This window comes from Toxotes jaculatrix, chromosome 1 (assembly GCF_017976425.1).
Source record: "Toxotes jaculatrix isolate fToxJac2 chromosome 1, fToxJac2.pri, whole genome shotgun sequence".
Lineage (NCBI taxonomy): Eukaryota > Metazoa > Chordata > Actinopteri > Toxotidae > Toxotes > Toxotes jaculatrix.
This window is the reverse complement of record NC_054394.1, coordinates 8470416-8492494: the sequence shown is the minus strand read 5'-3', so window position 1 is coordinate 8492494 and position 22079 is coordinate 8470416. Positions and strand designations below refer to the sequence as shown.

Sequence of the window (22079 nt, the reverse complement as noted above, 5' to 3'; positions counted from 1 at the left end):
TCATCTTCAGGTAATGACAAAGGACTGTCTGAATGCACAGTTAAACAACTGACCAGTTTGGACTAGACAGGAGGACACTATGGACCATACAGCTCACACCATTTGTTTCCTCAAAATTTGGGCCAAAAAAGGCTGCGCAGCTTTGTCGGCCCATTATGACCAATTATGACCATTTTAGCTCCTGAATTGGGAAGTAGGTTTTCAGGCAAAAAGCACCTGGCCCACCCTCCATTAACCTCCAGAGGACCTGATCAGTGACGGACTAAAAGGCCCGTCTGATTCAATGCTCAATCATAGTTTAAGCATCATAAAAGCTGCCGGTCGGTGAACCGCAGAGGGACAATGATATCTCATCTGACCTCTGAAAGACCCCGACACCACAAGGAAAAAACAGCTGAAAGTTTGGCAAAAGGCCAACCCACACATAGCACCTGACTCCCTGCCTTAGCATGACTGGCCACGGTGGGAACTGAAATTCTAACCCTCACTGAACACCGTGCTCATCACACTGAACTACAGGGCATGTCAACAATCGTGTGATGAATGCTGTGCACGTAAATTAAAGCATGACAAGATGAAACTCGATTTGGCTTTGAGATAGCCTTTGATGGAAACTTCCTGCTGCATTATCATTCTCTCTCTCAAACTAATGGACTAAATCCAAGTATAACCAAGGTTCACAATATTTCAGACTATGCACATAAATATTCAAAGCGAGCTCAGAAATATGTGATTTGTGTGTGTGAACTATCCACAGAGAGCTATATGGAGGTCACTGCATGAACTCAACTGGTCAAGAGCCATGTCACATCTAGCCGAGGCTGATAACCAGCAATGACTGCTTCAGAGCTACAGCTTGGTCTGTGTACAACTGTCCATCCGCTGGCCAGCAGAGGGACACAAACACTGCACCTGACCCAACCTGCTCCCCTGCCTGACTGAAAACGGCCAGGTGCTCTGCAGGACAGACAACCCAGCTAATGACTGGTCCAACTGGGGTAATTATAGGGACAGTTCAGGGATGCAGCCTATCATTCATCACCGGAGTAAGAATACTCTGCCTTAAATCAACATGACAGCACGCATTACTGAGGCCTCCACAATTACCTCTTAATTAGTGAAGAGCAAAAGTCTATTGTCTGAACATTCATTCAGAAAAGAAGCACTTTAACAAACAGAAGATGGATAATGGTAGTCCAACCTTTTTCTGTCTTTCTGCTGTCTGTGCAGTTTTAGATGTATTTTAAGCCAATATACAGAACCGAAAATTTCCTTTTAAAATGAAAGTGATAACTCTGGAAAATACACAAATAAAAAGTAGTGCTCTCTAGGATGCAATTCCCTGACTGAGGTAAAGCAGAGACTGTATCTTGCCTACGTTTATCCAAAAAAAAAAAAGAAAGAGCTGGTGAGCCATCTGCCAAAGTTCAGTTTAAGCTGACCCAATATCTGTCAGCACTTGCTAAATTAATGAAACCCTCGTAAAACAAAGAGCTGTAACTGGGTCAATGCTTTGAAAACAAACAGCCATACTAATCTCAACCGTTACAAGAGGTGGTTAGGAAAATCTGCTTTCTGTGTGCACTTTTTTATGCCTCGTTTGTGTTTTATAAAGTGATGTGAATAGAGAAAGCAGCGATACAAGTTTCCCAGACAAAGACTGAGGATTTATGAAGTTGAGAACAGGAAAGGAGTACAAAAGAGTGGGGAAATTAATTTAATTTAAGAACTCAGCCACTTTTGGTTTTAAAAACCATCCCAGGCATCTCAGGAAATCTCAGGCAGGATAGTCAATATGCCTCCATAGCTACATCTATACAAAAAGCTATCCATGGAGAGGAACATCTGAATGCCCTCAAAAGTTCTTGATAGCTGAGCAATAAGATGAGTTTTTTTTTTAACCATCCCAACCTAACTGCATAGTCTGACCAGTGAAATAAGGCACTGAGGTAATCCTTTGAGGCAAAAGCAAAAAAATCTTTTTGAGTACTTCAAGGTCTGTGGTTGTACCTGACGTTCTCGTGCCTCTTGACATAAAGGCTGTGGAAGTTATTATCTCTGACCAGTCGCTGTTGCTCTGCTTTGTCTTTACAGTCTTGTAGGCGCTCCATGATTGCCAGCTTCATCTTCATGGAAATATAGACTGGCAGCACAGACTGCAGCAGGTTCTCCTGCAAACACACACACACAATTAGTTACATAACTGCAATTTAGGTGAGCCAGGAAATTAAGCTTATTTGACTGTTGCACTCTATGTACAGTGATGAGTGGTAAAGCCCTGAAATTAAACACACACACACACACAAGCATGATCACTCAGACTCTCCAAGACCCACCTCATCATATCAAAGCACTGTTCACCTTATATATTTATCATTCAACTCAATTAACAGTGAAGGAATATGAGCTTTTTAATAATTTCACCTGTGCCCCGTCTCCTCTTCCACGCTACTACTGTAGTTATACCACAGTTCTAGCACCAATCTGTACCTGTAGTAGCCCTATTAGTAATCCAGTACTGTCCCCACCCCCCCCCCAGCTGTTAACTGGAATTCAGAGCAGGTGTGGTTTACCAAGCAACCAACATGTTCATACAGGTTTAACTATGGACTGGTACCAAATAAACAAACAAACAAAAAAAAACAACAGCAAACCATGCAGCTACTGGTGCCACATGATGGAAAACATGACAAAATGGAAGAACAGTCCAGACCGTGCCAACATGGGTATAGCATAATATATTAATGCAAACAAAAAGACACATTGAAGTCATTCTGCCACAATGTCCTGAGAGGCCTGAGAAGTGTTCAAAGTTCAACGGCTTGATTAAGACAGGAATCTGAAGAGGCAGCTTCTCAAGAAATGATTAATCCCTTTTCAAACCATCAGAGGGGCGTCAGGTTACATCATCTGACTCCACTGGCAGAGTTAAGGCTCGTTAAATTCATCTACCAAATGCTTTTCCCATTATTCAGTCACCACAAAGTGCTCTGCAGAGCACGAGTGGATTGAAACAGAGGTGAATGAATGAGAAAACAAACATATGGCAAATGTGAACCCTGAGCAAAGCTTGTGTGTGTGGGCCAATGTGTGTGCCTGTGAGAAAGAGACAGAGGTTTGTGTGTGTTTCTTTGTGTAACAATACAGTAGCACTTGTTGATTTGTGAAAATACATAGTTCTGGTATTCACCTCCTTTAATCTTTTACACTTTTTTTTAAAAAAGGGATTTAGATCTGGGCTTCAACCAGGCCACCTAGGGATATTCACTTTTGTGTTTTGAAACCATTCCAGTGTTCATTTGACAGTATACTCCAGGTCATTGTCCTGTTGGAGCACAGATTGTGTTCCCGATTTAAAATACTGAAATAACTCCTGAAAAATCTCTTGTGTTTTGCTGTACTCATAGATCCTTCTATTTTCCTCAGGATGTCAACGGAGGTGAAAATACCCCAAAAACTACCACAACCACACTTCATGGTATATAAGGTTTATTATTATGGCAACTGACAAAGTTCTTTGCATTAGACCAATAATTTGGATTACTATTCATCAGATCTTCACAGGATCTTCTGCTCTAACATGTCAGAATTTTCCATGCGGCTCTCTGCGAAAGCCAAGTGTGCTGTGTCAAGCCTGTTATTTCCCTGGAGTGTTTCCACACACTCCTGGTTGAAAAGACATCTCAATGACTCAAAACAATGAAACTGCATGTTAACTTAATTTAAAGAGTTATTGCTAAGAGGTGGATGTGTTTTGACTCCAAACATTGATTAATTTTTAATTAATTAAATTTTTTTGTGACAACACAAAATGTGGGAGAGGCCAGGAGGGTTGACTCCTCACCTAAGGCAATGTATATCTGGTATGTGTGTTTCTGTCTGTCTCTCTGCTGCAACCTGAACTGCTCCAATTCAGTCTGAATGACCTCTTTTAGCTCCACACTGAGCCTGAAACATGAACACTCATCTCTCATAAAGTGGCCTTTGTCGAGATGATGGTGCGCAAATGAAGGCTGCGTCACATAATATAGAGCTCCGGCAAATTTTACCTGTTCTGCATCTGAAATAATGTATGAATAATACATAGAATAAATATGGAAAAAATATGTTGTCACTGCAGCAGTGACAGACATTTGCTTTGATTCAAGGGAAACAGAGGTCAATTCCTGAGAATTTCATTAGTGTTGGTTTCAAAGGGGGAGTGTTAATGTCACACAGCTAAATGCCATTTTTGACGTCCTTCACACTCTGCCAAGAAACATTTCGGTGGGGGGAGGTGGTACTGATCCCCTCCTGCTGAAATTAATGTGGGAACATGATGTGAGTTTCTCATTGGTTCCCTGTTGGGAGCAGCCCCAACCATGACTCTGTGCATCAGGCTCCCTTTTTTCAGCCACAATTCAAATACAACAGGAGGTTTAAATGTTAACGATTATATCATTCCTTTCTGTCCTGCTAGGCAACACAGCAGCTTCCCTGTCAGCACGTTTTATGTCCCGCACTAAGCAACCTTCATAGCACATGACAAAAGGGAAACATTTGTTTTGAAAAGCAGCCTCTGAAGTCAAAGCAAGCCAGCACAGATGCATCTAATTTAAAAGGCATCACAGGAAAATCTAATTTGAGAAGGATTTGTTAGTCGCAATGAAAACATCCATGGGAGAGTCAACATGAGACCAGCCAAAGGCAAAGCTTAAAGATAAAATAAAATTATAAGAGTATGACAATAACAATTACTGATGAGCTATTTCCATAATTCCTTTTTAATGTTTATTTCCATTCCGTGAGTTTACTAAAATACAAATGATGCAGTAAAACAGTGGCATTAAACAGCTCATTATGATAGATTCAGAATATACACCACATTTTTCCTATCACTGCATTCATATTTCTCTCTTCAAAATTCTATAATGGATCATAACTTAAGGAGAGTGTGTGGGTGTAGTTTGTGCCCAATTCAATAAAATGTGTTGATAGACTGAGATATGTGGAATATCATGGGTCAAATATCATTTTTATTAATACACATTTATGTAATAATATAACATAAAAATTCCATATTTAACCAGTGCTGCTAGACAAACTTCCAACGGCTTTGGAAACTAACCCAGGTTTTCAGTTTCAGTGGACATTTCCTCAGGAAAAGAGTAGATACCGGGCTTTGAAAGCCAGTGTCTTACACTAACCTGTTGTCTTTTTTCTATCTCCAGCTTCATCCGCATGCTCAGGCTCCTAAGGGTGTCTTGGAAGGTCTGCCTCAGGGTTTTCTCCATCAGGACCTTATGGAAGGCTCCCACCGCATTGCCACACAGAAAAACCACTACATTGGACAGCAGCTACAGAAACACACACAGCTGTTAGAGCAGAAATTAATGTTATGAATTCACTAAATATGACTCTGTCCAAACATCATACATTTTAAGTATTAATTTTAGTTTTGATAACACACAACATTCTGTTACTGTTTACCTTTACCATCATATTTAGATTTACGCATTTTCTGTCTGTTATATCTGAGTGAGCACCATATCCAAAGTCTCCTAGCACAATGCATATTGGACCATTATATGGGCTTATACACTATTTAATCATTTAATGTCACTTTTCATGTTTTATCTCTCTATCTTAATGTTTTATCTCTTTATTGTCTAGTCTCCTCTGAATGATTTCTACATATTATACATATTATAATCTCTGCAAATTCAGTTACAAGTATTGGCACAAAAACGTCAGCTGCAGTTTCAAAGAAGTAACAGACATATATACAGTATATATTATTCAACAGTAGTTCTAAAACATAATGGTAGAGATTTAAACCAATCACCTGGTTAACAAGGTAAGGAGTGTGCTCAGTGCTGAGAATGAGGACCATAATGTGGGATAGGGAGGAGAGGACGCTCAGCACCACAGCGTACAACAGCTGGAACGGTAGCATGGTGTACACGGTGAAGATGATGAAGAGGAAGAAAGGCACCTGGAAACATAAAGGTTTTGTTATTTTCGAGAAGTCATCTGTTGTAGCAGGTCTAACTCTAATTCCACTAAGGGCTGGATTCATTCACTCATTTTGAGCAATCTAGTGTCTTAAAACCAGGGTCAGACTTTTAACATAACTTGAAAAATGCCTCTAGGAAAAAAAAAGAGAATGTTATCATTAAAAGCTAATTTGAATAATCAATGCTTGACAGTTCTTTAAAATCCAAAATACTTGCCATTTAAATACTAGGAGAGGGAAATTTTCAAGAGAATTAAAGCTTAGATCTGGTAATAAACAGCTACTGGAGCTATTAACATCTTTGTGGATAATATTTATTGTTGAAGATTCACCAATAAAGTTTGTGTTGAGGGCATAGGCCGTATAAGGTTGAGGGTCATATTATAAAAGTCATTTAAATAAAGTTTAACGTAAAATTGCACCCTGCTGAGAGGTCAGGTTACCTGGTCCCAAGGCAGGATGATGGGGCCCTTGAAGATGAAAGTGTAGCCCATGGTGAGGTGTGTGGCCCAGACAATCAGGCCCAGTAGAAGTCTCCATCGCTGTGGGACTACCTCTGTAAACACCAGCACAAACACGGCCAGGAACACACACAGGCTGCCGCTTACCACGCCCACAAAGACACAGTGTTCCTTTGCACTCTGCTCCAGCAGCCAGGGAGAAAGGAGGAGAAATAAATAAACACATATTTTTTATTGCTGTCATACTATGATATGAACTTGTTTGGTGTGAGTGTAGTGGACAGTTTACATACACTTGCACCGCATGCAACTCATGGAATAGTATTTCATAGTACTACTCTATAAAACTAAGTCATATTACAATTACTAGCATATGCATTTCTATAAAGTGATTTTAAAAACAATTGCAGAGGGATAAAGAGACCACGCAATTGCTGCTTGACCTGCAGGAACATCATTTGCAAATTGAAAAATTGTGCAATGTGTCAAGTGGGAAAGTTTCAAAAATCACCAACACTAACTGAAAAATTTTACGGGATATTTGCTTTACAACATGACCACAACGTGTTCTCCACTTTCTTATTTTTTCTTTAATCAGCAGTTCATTGTTTATGTGTCTGGCAAGTGAATTTTTGCTCCATTAAAAATGAAGGTCACAGTCAGTATAAGATGCTCCTGAGACTCATTTATATTCAGTCTGAGCATTGAGGCTCATGTAGGATTACTGAGTCTTTTTCCTTCACATCTGTCTCTGCGTCATGTCCTGCTTGCTCCAGGCCACCATCTTCCTGACTGAGTAACCGTACAGTGAGAAGCAAGAAAGAGGGAAATAGGCCGTGCAGTTGTGTGCGGCTCTGTGCATAAGTGTGCGAGGAAACCTGTCTCTGAGTATGTATTCATATTAGTCTGGATATCTGTGTGTTGTGTATGTAATCAGATGCATGGAAGTGCGCACATGCGTGGGCTTGTTCTTGGTGTAAGTGGGAGAGAGAGTGGGTGTCAGAGGAAGAGCATGAGAGAGAAGAGGGCTTTAAAAGAGCGCTCAAGAGTGAGACAGAGACACAAAGTCAGTGTTAATAGATCTCTGCTCAGAGAAGGCCATTTCTGCATTGTATGTTGAGTTTTCTGGTTACCATGGCAGCGCTAGAAAAGGCCAGAACTACAGCACTTTCTACGCCCTATGCAGCTGTGAGTCTTGACAAAACCTTTTTGTAGGCGGAGAACGGGAGAAAGAACAATTATTCTATATGAATAAGAGCTAAAACCACGTGAGTAGGTACAGCTATAATGTTCAACACCCAAAGAACTAAAAAGAAAAAACATGTAATGTAATGTCTGCAGGTTCTTACTGATAGAAAACTTAGATACAGAGTAATATTTTTCATGTGCTGCACTGTATGTCTAATGTTCCTTTACACTAAATGTAAAAATAATCCTGTTACTGCCAGTGACATATATTCCTGTAGTAATGTCACCAGGGCAAATTCCTGATACCTTTAAACAGAGTGTGTGTACATTATTCTAAACAGACAACTGGAAATAAGGTGTATATTATGTTGTGTTCAACAAGAAAGAAAAATGTCACAACTACCAGATCATGTGCAGTTACAGACAACAAAGGCAGGGGTCACGGCCACAGTGGCTGACAAAGTGTGAAATGTCAAAACAAGGGTCATGTATGGAGGACACTGACGTGGTAATAAGAATACAATATATATTCCACAGCCATCCTCCACAGCTTTCAGAAACACGTAGACCCACTGTATTCAGATGAAATTCAAAGAACCCAAACAACATCCTGCTTAATAACATCTCTCCATCCAATCAGGGCCTGAGACCGGTGGGTACAAGTGGCACTTACAACATCAGCTCAGCCAGTTTTCCAATCAGCATCGCTCTTCATTCGAAGCCCACGACTGGAGAGGAGTTATATAAGTTGACAGTGACTTTCTGACACCGGTAGCCACCTCCTAACAGGCACCCTGCCCCTCGTTTGCATTTAACAACAGCGTTATACAAGCTCCATCCCAACATTTCCCTCTTAACTCATCTGTACCCCTGGCAACTGTGTGCGCGAGAGAGACAGCTGAGAAGAAAGAGGAAAAGGAGTGAGTGATGGTATGCCTGGAGACGGATGAGGGCATGAGTGAATTTTACATTTTTAAAGTCCCAGTGTAAATGAAAGAAATTTGCACAACATTAAATTGTATGTGTGTGTGTGTTAACATGTGTATAAACAAAGTGAAATCAATGTGTGAGTTAGAACGTGAATACACAGTATGTGAGGGGAGGTCTGTTCGGTGTGACAGTGAAACAATTTAAATCTTTATGTGCAAGAACAAAGACGAGAAAAACAGTGTGACTGAGAGTCAGCAGCAACACAATAGAAGGAAGGTTATGATAGTTTTTCCAACAGCGGAAAGTAATATAATCTCCGGTGACAGAAGCTGTCAGTTCACCATATGAACAGCCGGACTTACTGACTGCTCTGCTCCCTGACATCGTGCCAAAATCAACAGCATGGTGCCGATCAGCAGAAGACAGTGAATACATGCCTTTGCCCTTCACTGTCACAACACTCTGACAACCATTTTATGTTTTACTTCTGTCTTGATTCATTTTCTACTATTCGGTTTTCAAACAAAGCCTATGAAGAAATCTGGCTTTGGCTTCAAACGCAGCAGTAGTGTAATTAGCAGGAAGATTGTACCTCAGTGAGCAGACCCGTGCTCAAACCCACAAGTCAGCAGACATCTCCAGTCTCTTTGAGCAAAACTGAAGCCACCACATCCATCTGTTCTGTAGCTGACCCTAACCTCTGACCTCTCTGTGAAGAAAAGGAAATCCATTTCCTGACAGAGAAGTATCATAAGCATCATTAGACATGTACTTGGTGTGTTGTTTAATAGACGCATTCCTAACCTGTCCCTTTATCTAAATCCAGGGGCAGCGGCTGAAATAGGCATTCTCTATTTTCGTGTCCTCCTTCATATTCTAACAGTTACACAATCGCTCAGTCATTCACGCTTCTCAGCAGCTGCAGTGTTAGTGAAGGGCAGTTAAGTGCTTTGTTTAAGTAGCTGTTCAGGTAGAGGAGAGAGTTTTTCATTTTTCACGTTTTCACAGCCAAACTAGGGATTCAAACTCCCCATCCAGTCATGTCCTGCTTCATTAAACATCGGGCTGTTGCACTTACAATCTAATGCAACCCAGTATCACAGTCCTGCCACAATATCTATATTTCTGAAGTGAATAATGTTCAGTTTTTGGTGATTTAGTCATAGTTACAGGTGGTGTCATTTTTTATATGTGTAGGGTAGAATATTACAAATGCATAAGTAAAATATACAGCTTCATTAACACCGTCAAGAACTCATCAAGAACTGAACATTGGAGACATTATAAAAGTAGAGTTTGCTGCAGAGCAGTCAGATTGTACAATCAGGTTGACTGAAACTGCAGTACAGAAATACCAGACTAGGCCAGAGGTAATTTAGATACAGGGCCTCCATTACATAGTTTGGATTTTTAAGCTCCCAAATATCAACAGCAGTATCTCAAAAATCCAGTAAAAATCACCAGAGCTTTTTCGTCATGCAAATGCCTGTGGTGATTTTTCCAGGTGCCGGTATAAATTGAATGTGTTTCCGCTGGATGTTGCAACTTTAGCCCGACAGGTTTTGCACAGTACCTGTTTCTGATGCACGTCTGCAGCCTCAAACCCAAAAAGCTCCCAAATGCTGTTTTTATTGGGGATTAAATCCCGTAACTCCGCTTCTGCTCCAGCTAAAGCCATTTCACAAATGAAGGAGCAGGTGGAGCAGGTTATACTGATTGCTGTAGCCTGACCTGTGCGCGAGCAGCATGCTGCTTCTGATTGGTGAGCTCGGCAGGTAGGGGGACGGCATGTATGTGTAAAATAGCTGACACAGCAGATCCTGGGTCAGTCGGGAGCACTGTAAAATACCGCAGCTTTGGCGATCACATGATCATAATTTCGATCAGAAAACGATAAATCGTTCAGCCCTAATTAGAACCTGCTGCGGAAAACTGTGTTGTCTTATTTAGAGAGTTTTCGCTGGTAATTATACAGGTAATCTGACCATACATGGTGTCATAAATTTAATTCCATCATCATACCATCATCTGCCAAAGAAATACAACGTTCTCTGTGAGAGAAAAACAAATACTTCATGCTTATTGTAACCACGGTCTGGGTTATAATTACCAAGGCTTGTGTGGATGTGTAACATACAGACTGTCATTATTATAAGATTCAGGAGACGTGACTATACAGTAGAAGTCACATAGAAGTTACATACCACATTTGCTGTACAGTGCTTTACAGACTACACATTTTCAGCAATGATTACTCATGCTTAGTCCTACAGTATTGTCTGAAGCCAAGTGTTGTTACTAATTTCACTATTTATAAGGCTGCAGGAGAGTCAACTCGTGTTCAACTCCACAGTAAGAAGCAGAGCGTTAACACCAGAGTCACCTGCCTTGTTCCAAGATGGAAGCACACCACTGAGGTTACTTGAATTGTGAATTCACTGTAATCACATAACTTAAACTGGCTGAGGCAAGTATCTAGTCACAGTATACACCATTATTCTGTAGTTACTACATATGTGTGTTAAATTTAAGTGACCATGTGTTGGACGGTCAGTCAAAACTCTGAACACCTTGCCTTGTAACAAATACCATCTGGTTATGCTCAGTGACCAATGTGAAATCTCACACTGCACAGTTTCTCACAATTACAAACATGAGGATGTGAAGACTCACCAGTCGAAGGGCAAAGAAGAGGATGAGGAGGATTGCACAGGAGAGGATGGAGAGGCCCAGCAGGAGCACCAGCGGCTGATACTGGCTGCTGCAGGAGAATTTGCGGTACAGTGCCTCATTTTTCAGCTCCTGGTCGTTCAACAGGTACTTCCCCTTGGCTGGCATGGCTAACACTTCTTACAGAGGCATAGCAGGTATTAACAAGGAGCCCCAGAGAGCAGGAGCGTGGGTCTCCACAACTCTTTTGTGTGTGTGAGCTAAAAGTTTGTCAGAAAGACGTCCACAGTTCTAGATCTGTTTGGTGCCGCTTGCTAACTCATGACGCTCAAGTGAAACTTGTGTTTTTCCTTCGGCGTGGCATCTTGAATGTTGTTGTTGCTTCTCTCACAGATTTGTTGTAGTCCTCTCCACCAGTCGATCTCTCTGTCTCTCTCCCCTCCGCTAGTCCTTTTGTGTCTTCTATTCTCTGTCTGGTGTTGGCAGGCAGACCCGCTTCATCCTTTGCCAGCTACTGTCTTGCTCCCTTCAGTGGGTTTGAGTAATAAGCCCGGGGCTGGGAGACACAGAGAGGGAGGGGAGGGGAGTTTAAGAAAGGGGAGGAGAGGGACAAGGAGGAAGAACAGGAGGAAAACCGGAGTTGGTGAGGGCAGCAACAAAGATCATCAGAGATGATCCCACCAGGATTCAGGATATAACAGACCGTTGAGGTCGGCAGCTCCGCTCCCTAGGAGGTATCTAGAAGGAGGGAAGAGGGCAAGAAAAGGACAAAGAGAGGGAGAAAAAAAAAAGACAAAAATTTTACCAAAGATTTGGTGACACACCCACCAAACAAAGGTATCGCTGGCCAAGTGAAGACATTAAAATTAACAGAAAATATTATAATATTGTATTTCCCATAGGAATCCATAAAATATGGCAAAAAGTATGACTTAACTGATTTTAAAAGAAGTGCTTAAGGCTTTTTAAGTATGAAAAAAGGCAGAACGTAATCAAGCACTTCCTGTGACTCACTAGGAAAACTGTGAGAGTGAGACATAAATATCCCGATCCCTTGATGAGCACACGCTTATGCATACTTGAACTCTGCAATTTCCACAATCCAGGAAACCTTATGTCTGTTTACCTCAGGGTCCTGGCTCATTTTGGTCACAACTTTCATAGAAAGCAGCCATAATGATGGGCTGCACTGCTACTGAGAGCAGTTGCTTTGGTGTCATTTACTGAACAATACTATGTTGTGGAATGAACTCCTATACCGTGACAGACCACACAAACCTCCACTATTCTCCCCCCAAAGCTGAACTAACAAACAAGACAGATCCACAGATGAGGATATAGTAACAAAAGGAGACAATAGGCACACAAACCAAAGAGAAGTGGACTTGGTGTGTGAATTTATGCAGTGCATACTGTCAAATGAGTTGCCATCATTTTTACCGTTTGGACCTTGAACTGTAAATATAAAACTAAATCTGAAAAATGAGCCATTTATCATCTCTCTGCCTAACAGTAATTAAGTCCGTCAGTGAGGGACCATGTTGCATTTACACTCCAGAGTTTGAGAGAAGATGTCAGGAAGGCTCTGTCAAAGCACAAAGGGTGGATATAGACTGTCCTTATCTCTTCAAACAGTTAGAGACCTTTGGCTGGACTGCAAGAAGACCCGGTAATCACATCGCACAATTCAGAGACACCACAGTCTGAGGAAGAAGGCAGGGGCAGCGGAGCTGCGGTGAGGGCTGCGTTATGTTGATAAATACATCCTATTGCAATTCTTCTGGAAATGCTGAGATTGAAAATTGAAAATTGTTGAAAACGAGCGAGGGGATAATCTGCATGTAACTGTCCAGTTCTGGCTGAATAGAGTTCTATATTTTCATTTGGTAGAGAGGAGGAGACGCCGGCTTGAAGCTCAATAGAAACAATGTGAACTTCGCACCGCTGTCAATAGAAACCTCATTTCCTTCAGTTGCTAATATCGCTGTCTCAGTGTGCAGTGTGTGTAAGGCACTGCTTCATGTTTGTCCCTCACATAGCAACTGTGGCAGATGCTATGTGCCATAAAAAGAGTGCACAGCAAAGAGGAAAGCACACGACACACACACCTGTTGCATTGTATGTGACTGTATAAGTCAGTCTTGTAGTGGTAAAATGCATTGCCACAGTAAGCAGTGTGATAACTGGCCCAGTGGTAGTTTACAACCACTTTTAATTTTCCTCTTTCTCCAGCTGCTGCTGCTGCTGCTGGATGGAACAGCATCCAGCCGGCTCTGCCCTGCCTCAGATAACACACCATCAGCAGTCTGAGGGCAGTAAAAGTAAGTGGAAAAGCGGGGAGGTAAAACAAAGCACATGGTGGTGGTGGTGGTGGGGGATCATGTCCTCCACTAGCATCAATAAGAACCAGCTGGTCTGTGAGAGGAGGACCCTGAGTACATGTTTACTGGCTGTTTACACAGGGAAGTCATTTACTCCACATACCTACTAAATGCCATGTCTATATCTTCAACCTGGGAACGACTCCACACAGCACTGATGTACATTCTTAAACACAGTACTATAAATGTCATCATAAATGTTAGACAAAGCAGGAATGAGTATGTCAGACATATGTACTTTTTATGATTGAATGCTTGGGAATGTTCAGTTAAGGTAAAAAGCCCTTATTTGACTGTCCAGGATATTAAAAAAGAGGAAAGGCAACAGTTGAAAGCTAAACACAAACAAGAAAACCTTTGAGTACATGAAAAACAAGGGAAACGCAGAAAGAATCCAATTTAGCACATTAAGGGTCAGTTTAGCTTTGACACATGAAGCAGTTAAAACCACAACAGTCCAGACAGTATGTGTCTGATAGGAAACAAGGAAGCTGTTATGATACTTTCAGCTGACCTCAAGGGAACTACTTATCAGTGGACCACTGGACGGTGCTTCTCCTTTCTAACATGTAATTTACCTTCCAACTCAAAACAATCTGTACAAAGAAGTGAAGAAGGAACCATCAGTTGTTTCTTTCAGTGTGATGGCTCTCATGTTGGTGTTTTTCCTGTAGCTCTTATTGTTGCTTAGGAATTCTCTGGCACTGATCAACCAATACTGAACGTGACAATACTGAACGTAACCAGGACACAAACTGAAGTGCAATCATGGACCATAGCCAATATGTCTCTAAGCTACCCTTCTCCACTTTTCACCAGTGACTGAGTACAACAAAGGGTGGAAGTGAAAAGGTTAATAAAATCGATGATGGAGGTCAGATGACTCATCAGCATTTAAAGGGTTTGTATAGTCTTTAGACTGCTGTTTAACAGTGTAAGAACTCTCATTCATGAGATGTTAAAGCTCCCGGCCCTGATGGTGCTTTTCATGCTTTGACTCTAAAGTTACCATTGCAAAAATGTAGCACCATCAGACCTGTGGCTGTGCTGTAGCGCTTAGCGGGGAGAACAGGCAGGGATGTACGCCTCAATACAGCAGAGTCTCTAAGCGAGCAGCGATGAATAGCTGAAACTGTGCTGCATTGACTGCCAGGTCTTTCACTATGAAAGCTTGGCAATTGAGGGAATCACATAGCAGCCTTGTAAACTGGCGTCACTGAATCCTGGAACAGCAGCCATACAAAAACCAACTAACGTCACTGCGCGCCTGCAGCTGAGACGCAGGAACCTAAAGGCCCTCGTGTCAAAGAGGAGGCGAAGTGAAAGAGAGACTGGGAGCTCTCTAAGTATTTGTGTGTGTGTGTGTGTATTTTATAGACCACTTCAGGAAAACAACAACTTGGCTACGACAAACGAAGAAACCAAGTTTGTTGGGTTTTTATTAAATCGCTGGAGGAAACCCTGACTGGAGGAAATAAATTTCAGCAAAGCTACTTTTCATGGTATTTTTTAAAGACTGTAAATTACTTGAGTAATCAAAAGTGACAGTCTCTGAGTTCCTTTAATATTGTGGCATCTTTGTTTATGCTAAGCCATCACTTCTGTGGTGGTTTGCAGTGCGCACGGCAGCAATCCAGCTGTCAAGTACTGGTAATAGACTGGGTCACCATTTTGTTTAATTACACACCAATACCTTGATTAGTGGGAGTAATTAAGGCTCAAGTCAATATTTTATGTATGTTCCTTCTATTCACATTTATCATAGTGATACAACAAAGGCACGACAACATAAAACACGTCATGCTGTAAATGAATCATAATACAAATACCACACTAATGCAAATAAAATAACTTTTATTTTCTTTAGAGAAAAAGATAAGAAAAAAACACTACTGAGTATGTCATCCACTAGTCTCATTCGGTTATGCTGCATCGAGAATCTAGTCTACATGTGACCTTTTTGATTTCCTATTCCTATTTACACAATCGTGATGTGTGGTAACCCTCATGTGCTCACAAGCATGACAAGCAGTCTGTTAAACAGCAGAATGACTTTAGCCTCCCAGGACACAAAGCAGGAGTAGGTGTCTGCTGTACAGTCTAAAAACACCAGACAATGAAAGATCCCCAACAGGAAGCTTTTGGAGAACGTCTGTCAAACAGCTAGATACAGTGACAGTGACACAGTCTCTGTTGTTTTGGCTCTGTACTTTAGCATATCAGATTTGAAATGATACAAATGACTGTGCGATTAAAGTGCTGACTTTCAGCTTGAAGGGTCATTATTTATCATGAATTAATTGGAGTCTTCCTCCATCCAAAGTCTGATTGAGGGTCTGGAGAGTCAAGTAATCATGGAAAGGTCCGCTGTGAGACTGTGATTTTCTGGTTGAATGCTGCCTGGGAATGGTCAATCCATTTCTTTTATGCTAAGTAATGACCTCATTGGTAATAAACCAATCTTATCTAACGATCTGGTCAGATCTTCACCAAACCTACGCCCAATTCAAAGCTCTTTTCATGGAGAGCAAACAGGCAGGTCTCTTTCCAAAGCAAATCACTCTGCTTTTATAGTTGTCTTTGTGTTGGCATTCAATGAGTTTGGACAAAAAAGAAGGGACAAAGAGTTACCTCTGTAAAAGAAAAGAAAGAACCACATTTCTCAGCTCATGCTGCACAGATCCAGGGTTAAAGGCGATCGGATAAAGGTCAGCTGGACCAAAGGAATCAAGCTCTCAGACATCAGCTGCAGAGATGACTTGCTTCGTCTGAGCATTCAAGTAAAAAAACACAAAATATAATATGCCTTAACAGTCCTTCATCCAGTCAATGCACATATACTGAACAAGTCCACATTGAACCCATTTATATGAGACAGGTTAATCTCAGGTTGTCACCGTTAGCAGAGACTCCATTCTGTAGTGTGCTTTCACAGCTCCGCTTCAGTGCAAAACCACAAAAATTCACAGAATTATATTCGATAATTACCAAATAAAGTTAATTTCAGTTTAAGTTATCTATAAATGCTCTGTCACTCCCTCTCACTCAACCACATGTGCATTCTTTTGTTCTCTCTTGTTGTTTGTCTACTGTATTTGGTTTGTTAAATTGCATTTTAATGTCAGTATCATTAAAATGCTTTTAAGGTTTTACAGTCTGATGTACAAGTTAAGGTGTCATTGTGGACAACACTTTTTGGGTTAATGTACTTTTGAAGAATCAGTCTCCAAGAGAGTAAATTCCTTATTTTTAATTTTATTTGGGTTGTCTTTCATTTCTGTTCACTTGAAGAGGCGCTGTTCCTGTTAGCAAGACCGAAGAGAACACAGAAAAAGGAAGAATATATGTATATGTGTGTGTGTGTGTATATGGGTGTGAGCTGCTTTGGAAAATGGTTGTTACGATGTTTGAAGCACATTCCAACTATGAACACATCTGACATATTTTATGTTTGTAATCTATGAGCAGTTCTGCATTGTTTGCCGACACAGGGAAAAGATGGCCATTTGATGATTTAACTGAGAAACAAATGATTCAGATGGGGTAAATGACTCAGAAATGGAAATGGCCTGCCTGACTTGCTCTGTAAAATGGATGCTATATACATAGTATGAAGGTATATCATATAATATTAAATCTTACCATGATTTAATCAGTTCAGTTCAGACTTCACAGGAGTAAGTTGCCCAGTGTTATTTTCAGTCTGTGCATGGGACAAATTCTATACTGTTCAGAATCGGGCTGGTTGTAGGCTATGTACATAATCATGCAGTAGCTTGCCCATGCACAGTCTTTCCATACACAGAGGACTGGTGTATGTACAGCAACACACTGGACAGATTAGATTAAGCCTCCTGTCCTTTCCCATCTCCCCTTCTGTCCTCCCAGTACCGTCTACTGGTATTGAATTAGCCGTACTCACCAGGAGGAGCTGCTGAAACCTAACAATATTAACAGGATGCTATCTCAGAGCTGATTTAAGCTTCAAATGCCATTGCTTATAATAAATACAGGAAGTGCAAGCAAGAGCACCACGTGCTCGGAAGCTGGCCGTTACTGCTCAAGTGTTTCACATTTACTTCCACAAACTGAAGCACCACCACAAGTGAAGCCATCAATTTCAGTGCATGACACAAACAGCAGTCCAAAGAGGGGTTTATTGATTTAAATGTACGTAGAATTTAGGTTTAAACGTATCAGCCATGGGACAAATCCAGTATGGAAATAGAGCAGATTCGATTAGTCTAAGCCCATTTCCTTGTCATATACTGTTTGGCTTTCAAAACAGCTGCACACTCACAAGAGAAGGGTTGTCTATCAGTCACCCAAGTCATCCTTAGTGCCATGTCAGCATACTGAAACAAAATGAGAAGAAGCTCAGAAGAAGTCTTATTCAAGGAAACCAGTTATGGTTAAAAGGGAAAAAAAACAATTTAATATCATTTGGTAGCAAGAGACCTTGAAAAGTAATAACAACCAACAACAACTTTTTCAAGGATAATTCTCTCTTCTCAACACTGACAATACAACACTGACCAGCAAAATGATTTAACTGCAGAGACTGTTGAAGTCAGTAGATTCCCTTTTTAAAGTCATGATCCTTAAAGTTTCCATGAAATTAAATCCCATTTTTGTACTATTTATGGTCAGACTCATTTTTTTTCTGACATATTCATTCAAAGTATTCAGACTCTGTAAACATTCACTGTTAGTGATGTAGTCTACCTACACAAACCTGCAACCTGAGTCTGGCTGGTTGCACCGCAAACAGACACACCAGCTGCTTTTGTTTTATATTTCTGACAATGTAGCTTCTTGTCACCAAACTGATCAGGACTGAAATCTGAAGGATTACAACTTTGAAGAGCACCCTATAGATCTTATTGATGCTTTGAATTGTTGCCGTATTTGAATGTGTATATATATCCTTGTTTTAGTTTTTCATTCACAGTGCCTTTATTGTCAAGACAAACAATAAAAAGTTGAGTGTTCTCACAGGATGATTTCTGAACTATACAGGCTGCCAGCTCAGTTCCACTGTACTTTTGTTTGTGGTAAATACCTTTCTGAATAAAACATACTTTGGTGCATAATCATGCACACTGAAAGATGAGCTTTTTGAAATGTTTTGTTCCTTTTTGTTAGATTCTTTTTTCCCAAATGATACATAATTTGGAAACAAACCTGAGAAGAAAAGCAGGGTGGAAAGTATGCAATACAGTGAGAGAGACCATTGTTTCCAGCTGGTGTAGCCAGCCACATTCCCATTTCAGGTTTCATAACTGGACCTGCTCCATCCTGTAACTGTGGAGCAGGAGGGCCCCCTTCCACCACCGCCACCACCAATAAGAAAACCATAATTATCCCTCAGTACGCCAGCCAGCTTACTACCGGCACTACCATTCACAGAGAAACCTCAGCATCTGCAGCCAGCACAGTAGAGAACTGTTTGCACAGCTAAACAAAACCTTACGTGGATTTCATGCAGAACTACTGCAACAGAAACGGGCTGCAGCTTCAGATTAGCATGATGATGGTAATTTACCAGGCTACCATAAAGCCCTGGCTGCTGACAGGGCCATGTGGTGCATGTTTTCTACAATCCACTGTCATAACTAGAGTTGTTTTAACTGTGTTCAGGATTCACACTTGTACACGCACCCATTAATGCACTGGTTAAACTTCAGTGTCAGACAGCATGTTGTAAAGGAGACTAAAATTCCTCAAGAGGCCAGTATGTGAAACATCAGTAAGGCTCAGACTTTAGTGTGTAAGTACATAGGTTTACAGAGCAGCCTACAGTGCTCTTATGAGAGAAACCCTTTGATGCTACAGAAGCAGGGATTAAGTATTCCCCACATGCAACTGTCAGACATTAAAGGGAAACACATTCCATGATGTTCGTCCTCTTTTAACACGTTCTCTATTATCTTTGGGAAGCACTGTCATCAAAGGCTACACCAGGAATGGGCAACACTCCAAGGGCACCAACCCCTGTGGTGCTGTAATAGTTTGACCTGCAAACCAATTCTCCCTCTTGTTTCTGTGTGTGTGTGTGTGTGTGTGTGTGTGCGACCAGCCATATCACCACCACACCCTCATCAGTAAACTGCGATGTCTGACATGCATCCTGTGGCACAGTCGCTGAAAGATGTAACCCTATAATGTAAATTAGAAAGATCGAAAGACTGACGTAAAAAGTAAATGGGATTCATAATGACAAACTCGTCTTTCTGTCTGAAATCACGAAGGCTCGCAGCACAATCTTTAACAGTAAAGGTGGATTCATACGTGTAGCTGATTTGCTCATAGTAAACATGATCGAGTTGACTAAGCATACAGTAAAATGCTTTTAAGTGCAGTGTCTGTGAATATATTTTGGATTCTCATTATTAGCTCATGGATGTTTGTTCAGCAGGGTGAGGTCTTGTTCTACACTGAGAGCAAATTAAGGTTAATGGGGCCTTGACAGCAGTGACTTACACACTACACTGACAATGGAATTACATAATATCTATTACACAATCTCACAAGGAAAATGGGAGGTTATCAGACTGTTTTCAGCCAGTCAGTATTGAGTGTGTGTGTTGCGTGTGTTGCGCATGCATGTGCTTGTGTACTGTATATCTTGTATTTTCATTAGGCATACATCGGACCATGATGGCCATCTCTTATGTGTAGAAACCATTTAATCAAAAGAGATTTCTGCTGATTTATGTCAACTTGAGGTTAAATTAGCCGGTAATATAGATGGACTCTGCCAAGACATGCTTAAAATTAAATGTTGATTTAAAGTTAACTATGAAAAGAATCCCTCTTACATTAAAAACAATAAATGTGACTGTAAATTCTCCATGATTTTTATTTAGCACTCTTGATTCTTATATCAGTAATCTGATCTCTTGGCTCTATGAAGAAATCTTAATAACAATCAGTAATTCAAAAGTTCTGACACTGTTAATAAGTGGAGGAAATACTGTAAAATTACTGTTTCAACAGCAATAAAAGATTTTTGAAAAGGCCATTCATAGACAAGACTGATGAATAAATCACCACTGTTTAAAATTTGGCCAAGTATTTGTCTTTGGATAAATATTCCTCTAGTATTCCTGTAGTGTTTTTCCTTTTATATGCATCATTTCACCCACTACCCCTATTAAATTATCTCTGTAATAAACTCACAGATGATATGGCATGGTACACTAAAGAGACCATTACTTTTCTGATCATAATTTACATTTAATCATTCATCATACTAAATCATACTATGTGCAAGTATTGTGCTACTATATGAATTCACTGCTATATGAATTCAATGCTGCTAAAACAACATTCCTTCACACTAGCAATGAGCAAGGCAAGATGGTGATCATCTATGGACCTGAAGGAGAGGTTCAGTAATACTGAAGATGTACTCCATGTTACATAGCATGAGACAGATAAGACCACCAATTCCCACACAGCTTTTACTGGAACGCAGTACAGCACCGCTCATACAATCCAATCTAATGTTCAAATACAGCGGGTGCATTAGTGTGACATTAAACTAAAGCTTTTAGATTGAGGGGATTAAAATTCCCTGGGTGAGTCCATGCACAGAATGTGGCTTCATCTTCTGCAATATTTAATTCTTGTGTTAGGATATATCAAACGGCGTGGCTGTGATTGCATTCCAACTCATTGCTGCACACCATGCTGTCCTCTCGTCTGGCAGTCTTAAAGGTGTCCAACAGAAGCACTGCAAACGGAGTGACAAAACAGTAAGTAAATCCAAACCGGCTTAGGTTCAAAACACGATTTTAATGTCTGCCCTTCGCAAGGCCATATCCGTCACCTTTTACCAAAAGCAAAACATTCCAGTCACATCCCTGGAGCATTTAGACAAGAAAGAGTAATATCTGAGATTGTGATTTCATTTGTGATTGAAGATTTACAGTTTTAAAATTATTACACTATGTCAGATGTACTCATAAATATGCATGTTTGCATTTGGACAGCATGTACGGGAAGCGCATTAGTGGAGAGTGCAGGGAAAGAGCTACACAACCATGGTGCGTGTACAGGTTATTGCTAAAGGTCATTTCAAAGGTAGAAAAACACTGATCATTGAAAAAATATCTGAACATGTGACCCTGAGATCTATGGGACATTTTAACAACCCATGCTAAAGTTTTATGATGCTTATTTGATTTGGTCTCTCTGTTTGGCTCTAAAGGGAAGGAAAATTAAAACTGAAAGAATAAGTCCAACACAAAGCCTGTTGATATAAAAGGACCTTATGGAACCTATATATTAAATACCATATCCAGCTGAAGTTGTGAAGGGTTGGGATATGAACATTTCAACATGTGGCTGTGGCCATATGAAGACACACTTATTACTTGTCAGTGCAATGTGACCTTAAACAATAAACATCACAAAACACTATGGAAGCAAACTGTCGGCTTTTCAAAT

At 40.7% G+C, this 22079-nt stretch overlaps 1 protein-coding gene across 4 annotated transcripts in view; it reads right to left on the bottom strand.

Annotated features, from left to right (window-relative positions):
* adcy7 (adenylate cyclase 7) overlaps positions 1 to 22079 on the bottom strand; it is a 53040-nt gene that overhangs the window by 15184 nt on the left and 15777 nt on the right. For 2 of the 4 annotated variants that reach the window (XM_041039936.1, XM_041039963.1), the window contains exons 2-6: positions 11248 to 11982; positions 6439 to 6636; positions 5825 to 5974; positions 5187 to 5336; positions 2011 to 2171 (exon numbers count right to left, since the gene is read on the bottom strand). In XM_041039936.1, the coding sequence (XP_040895870.1) occupies positions 2011 to 2171; positions 5187 to 5336; positions 5825 to 5974; positions 6439 to 6636; positions 11248 to 11412 (824 nt within the window). In that variant the 5' untranslated portion in view covers positions 11413 to 11982. Of the gene's footprint in view, positions 1 to 2010; positions 2172 to 5186; positions 5337 to 5824; positions 5975 to 6438; positions 6637 to 11247; positions 11983 to 17925; positions 17981 to 22079 lie in introns of all 4 variants that reach the window. The other 2 variants (XM_041039945.1, XM_041039954.1) reach the window with 2 other exon arrangements.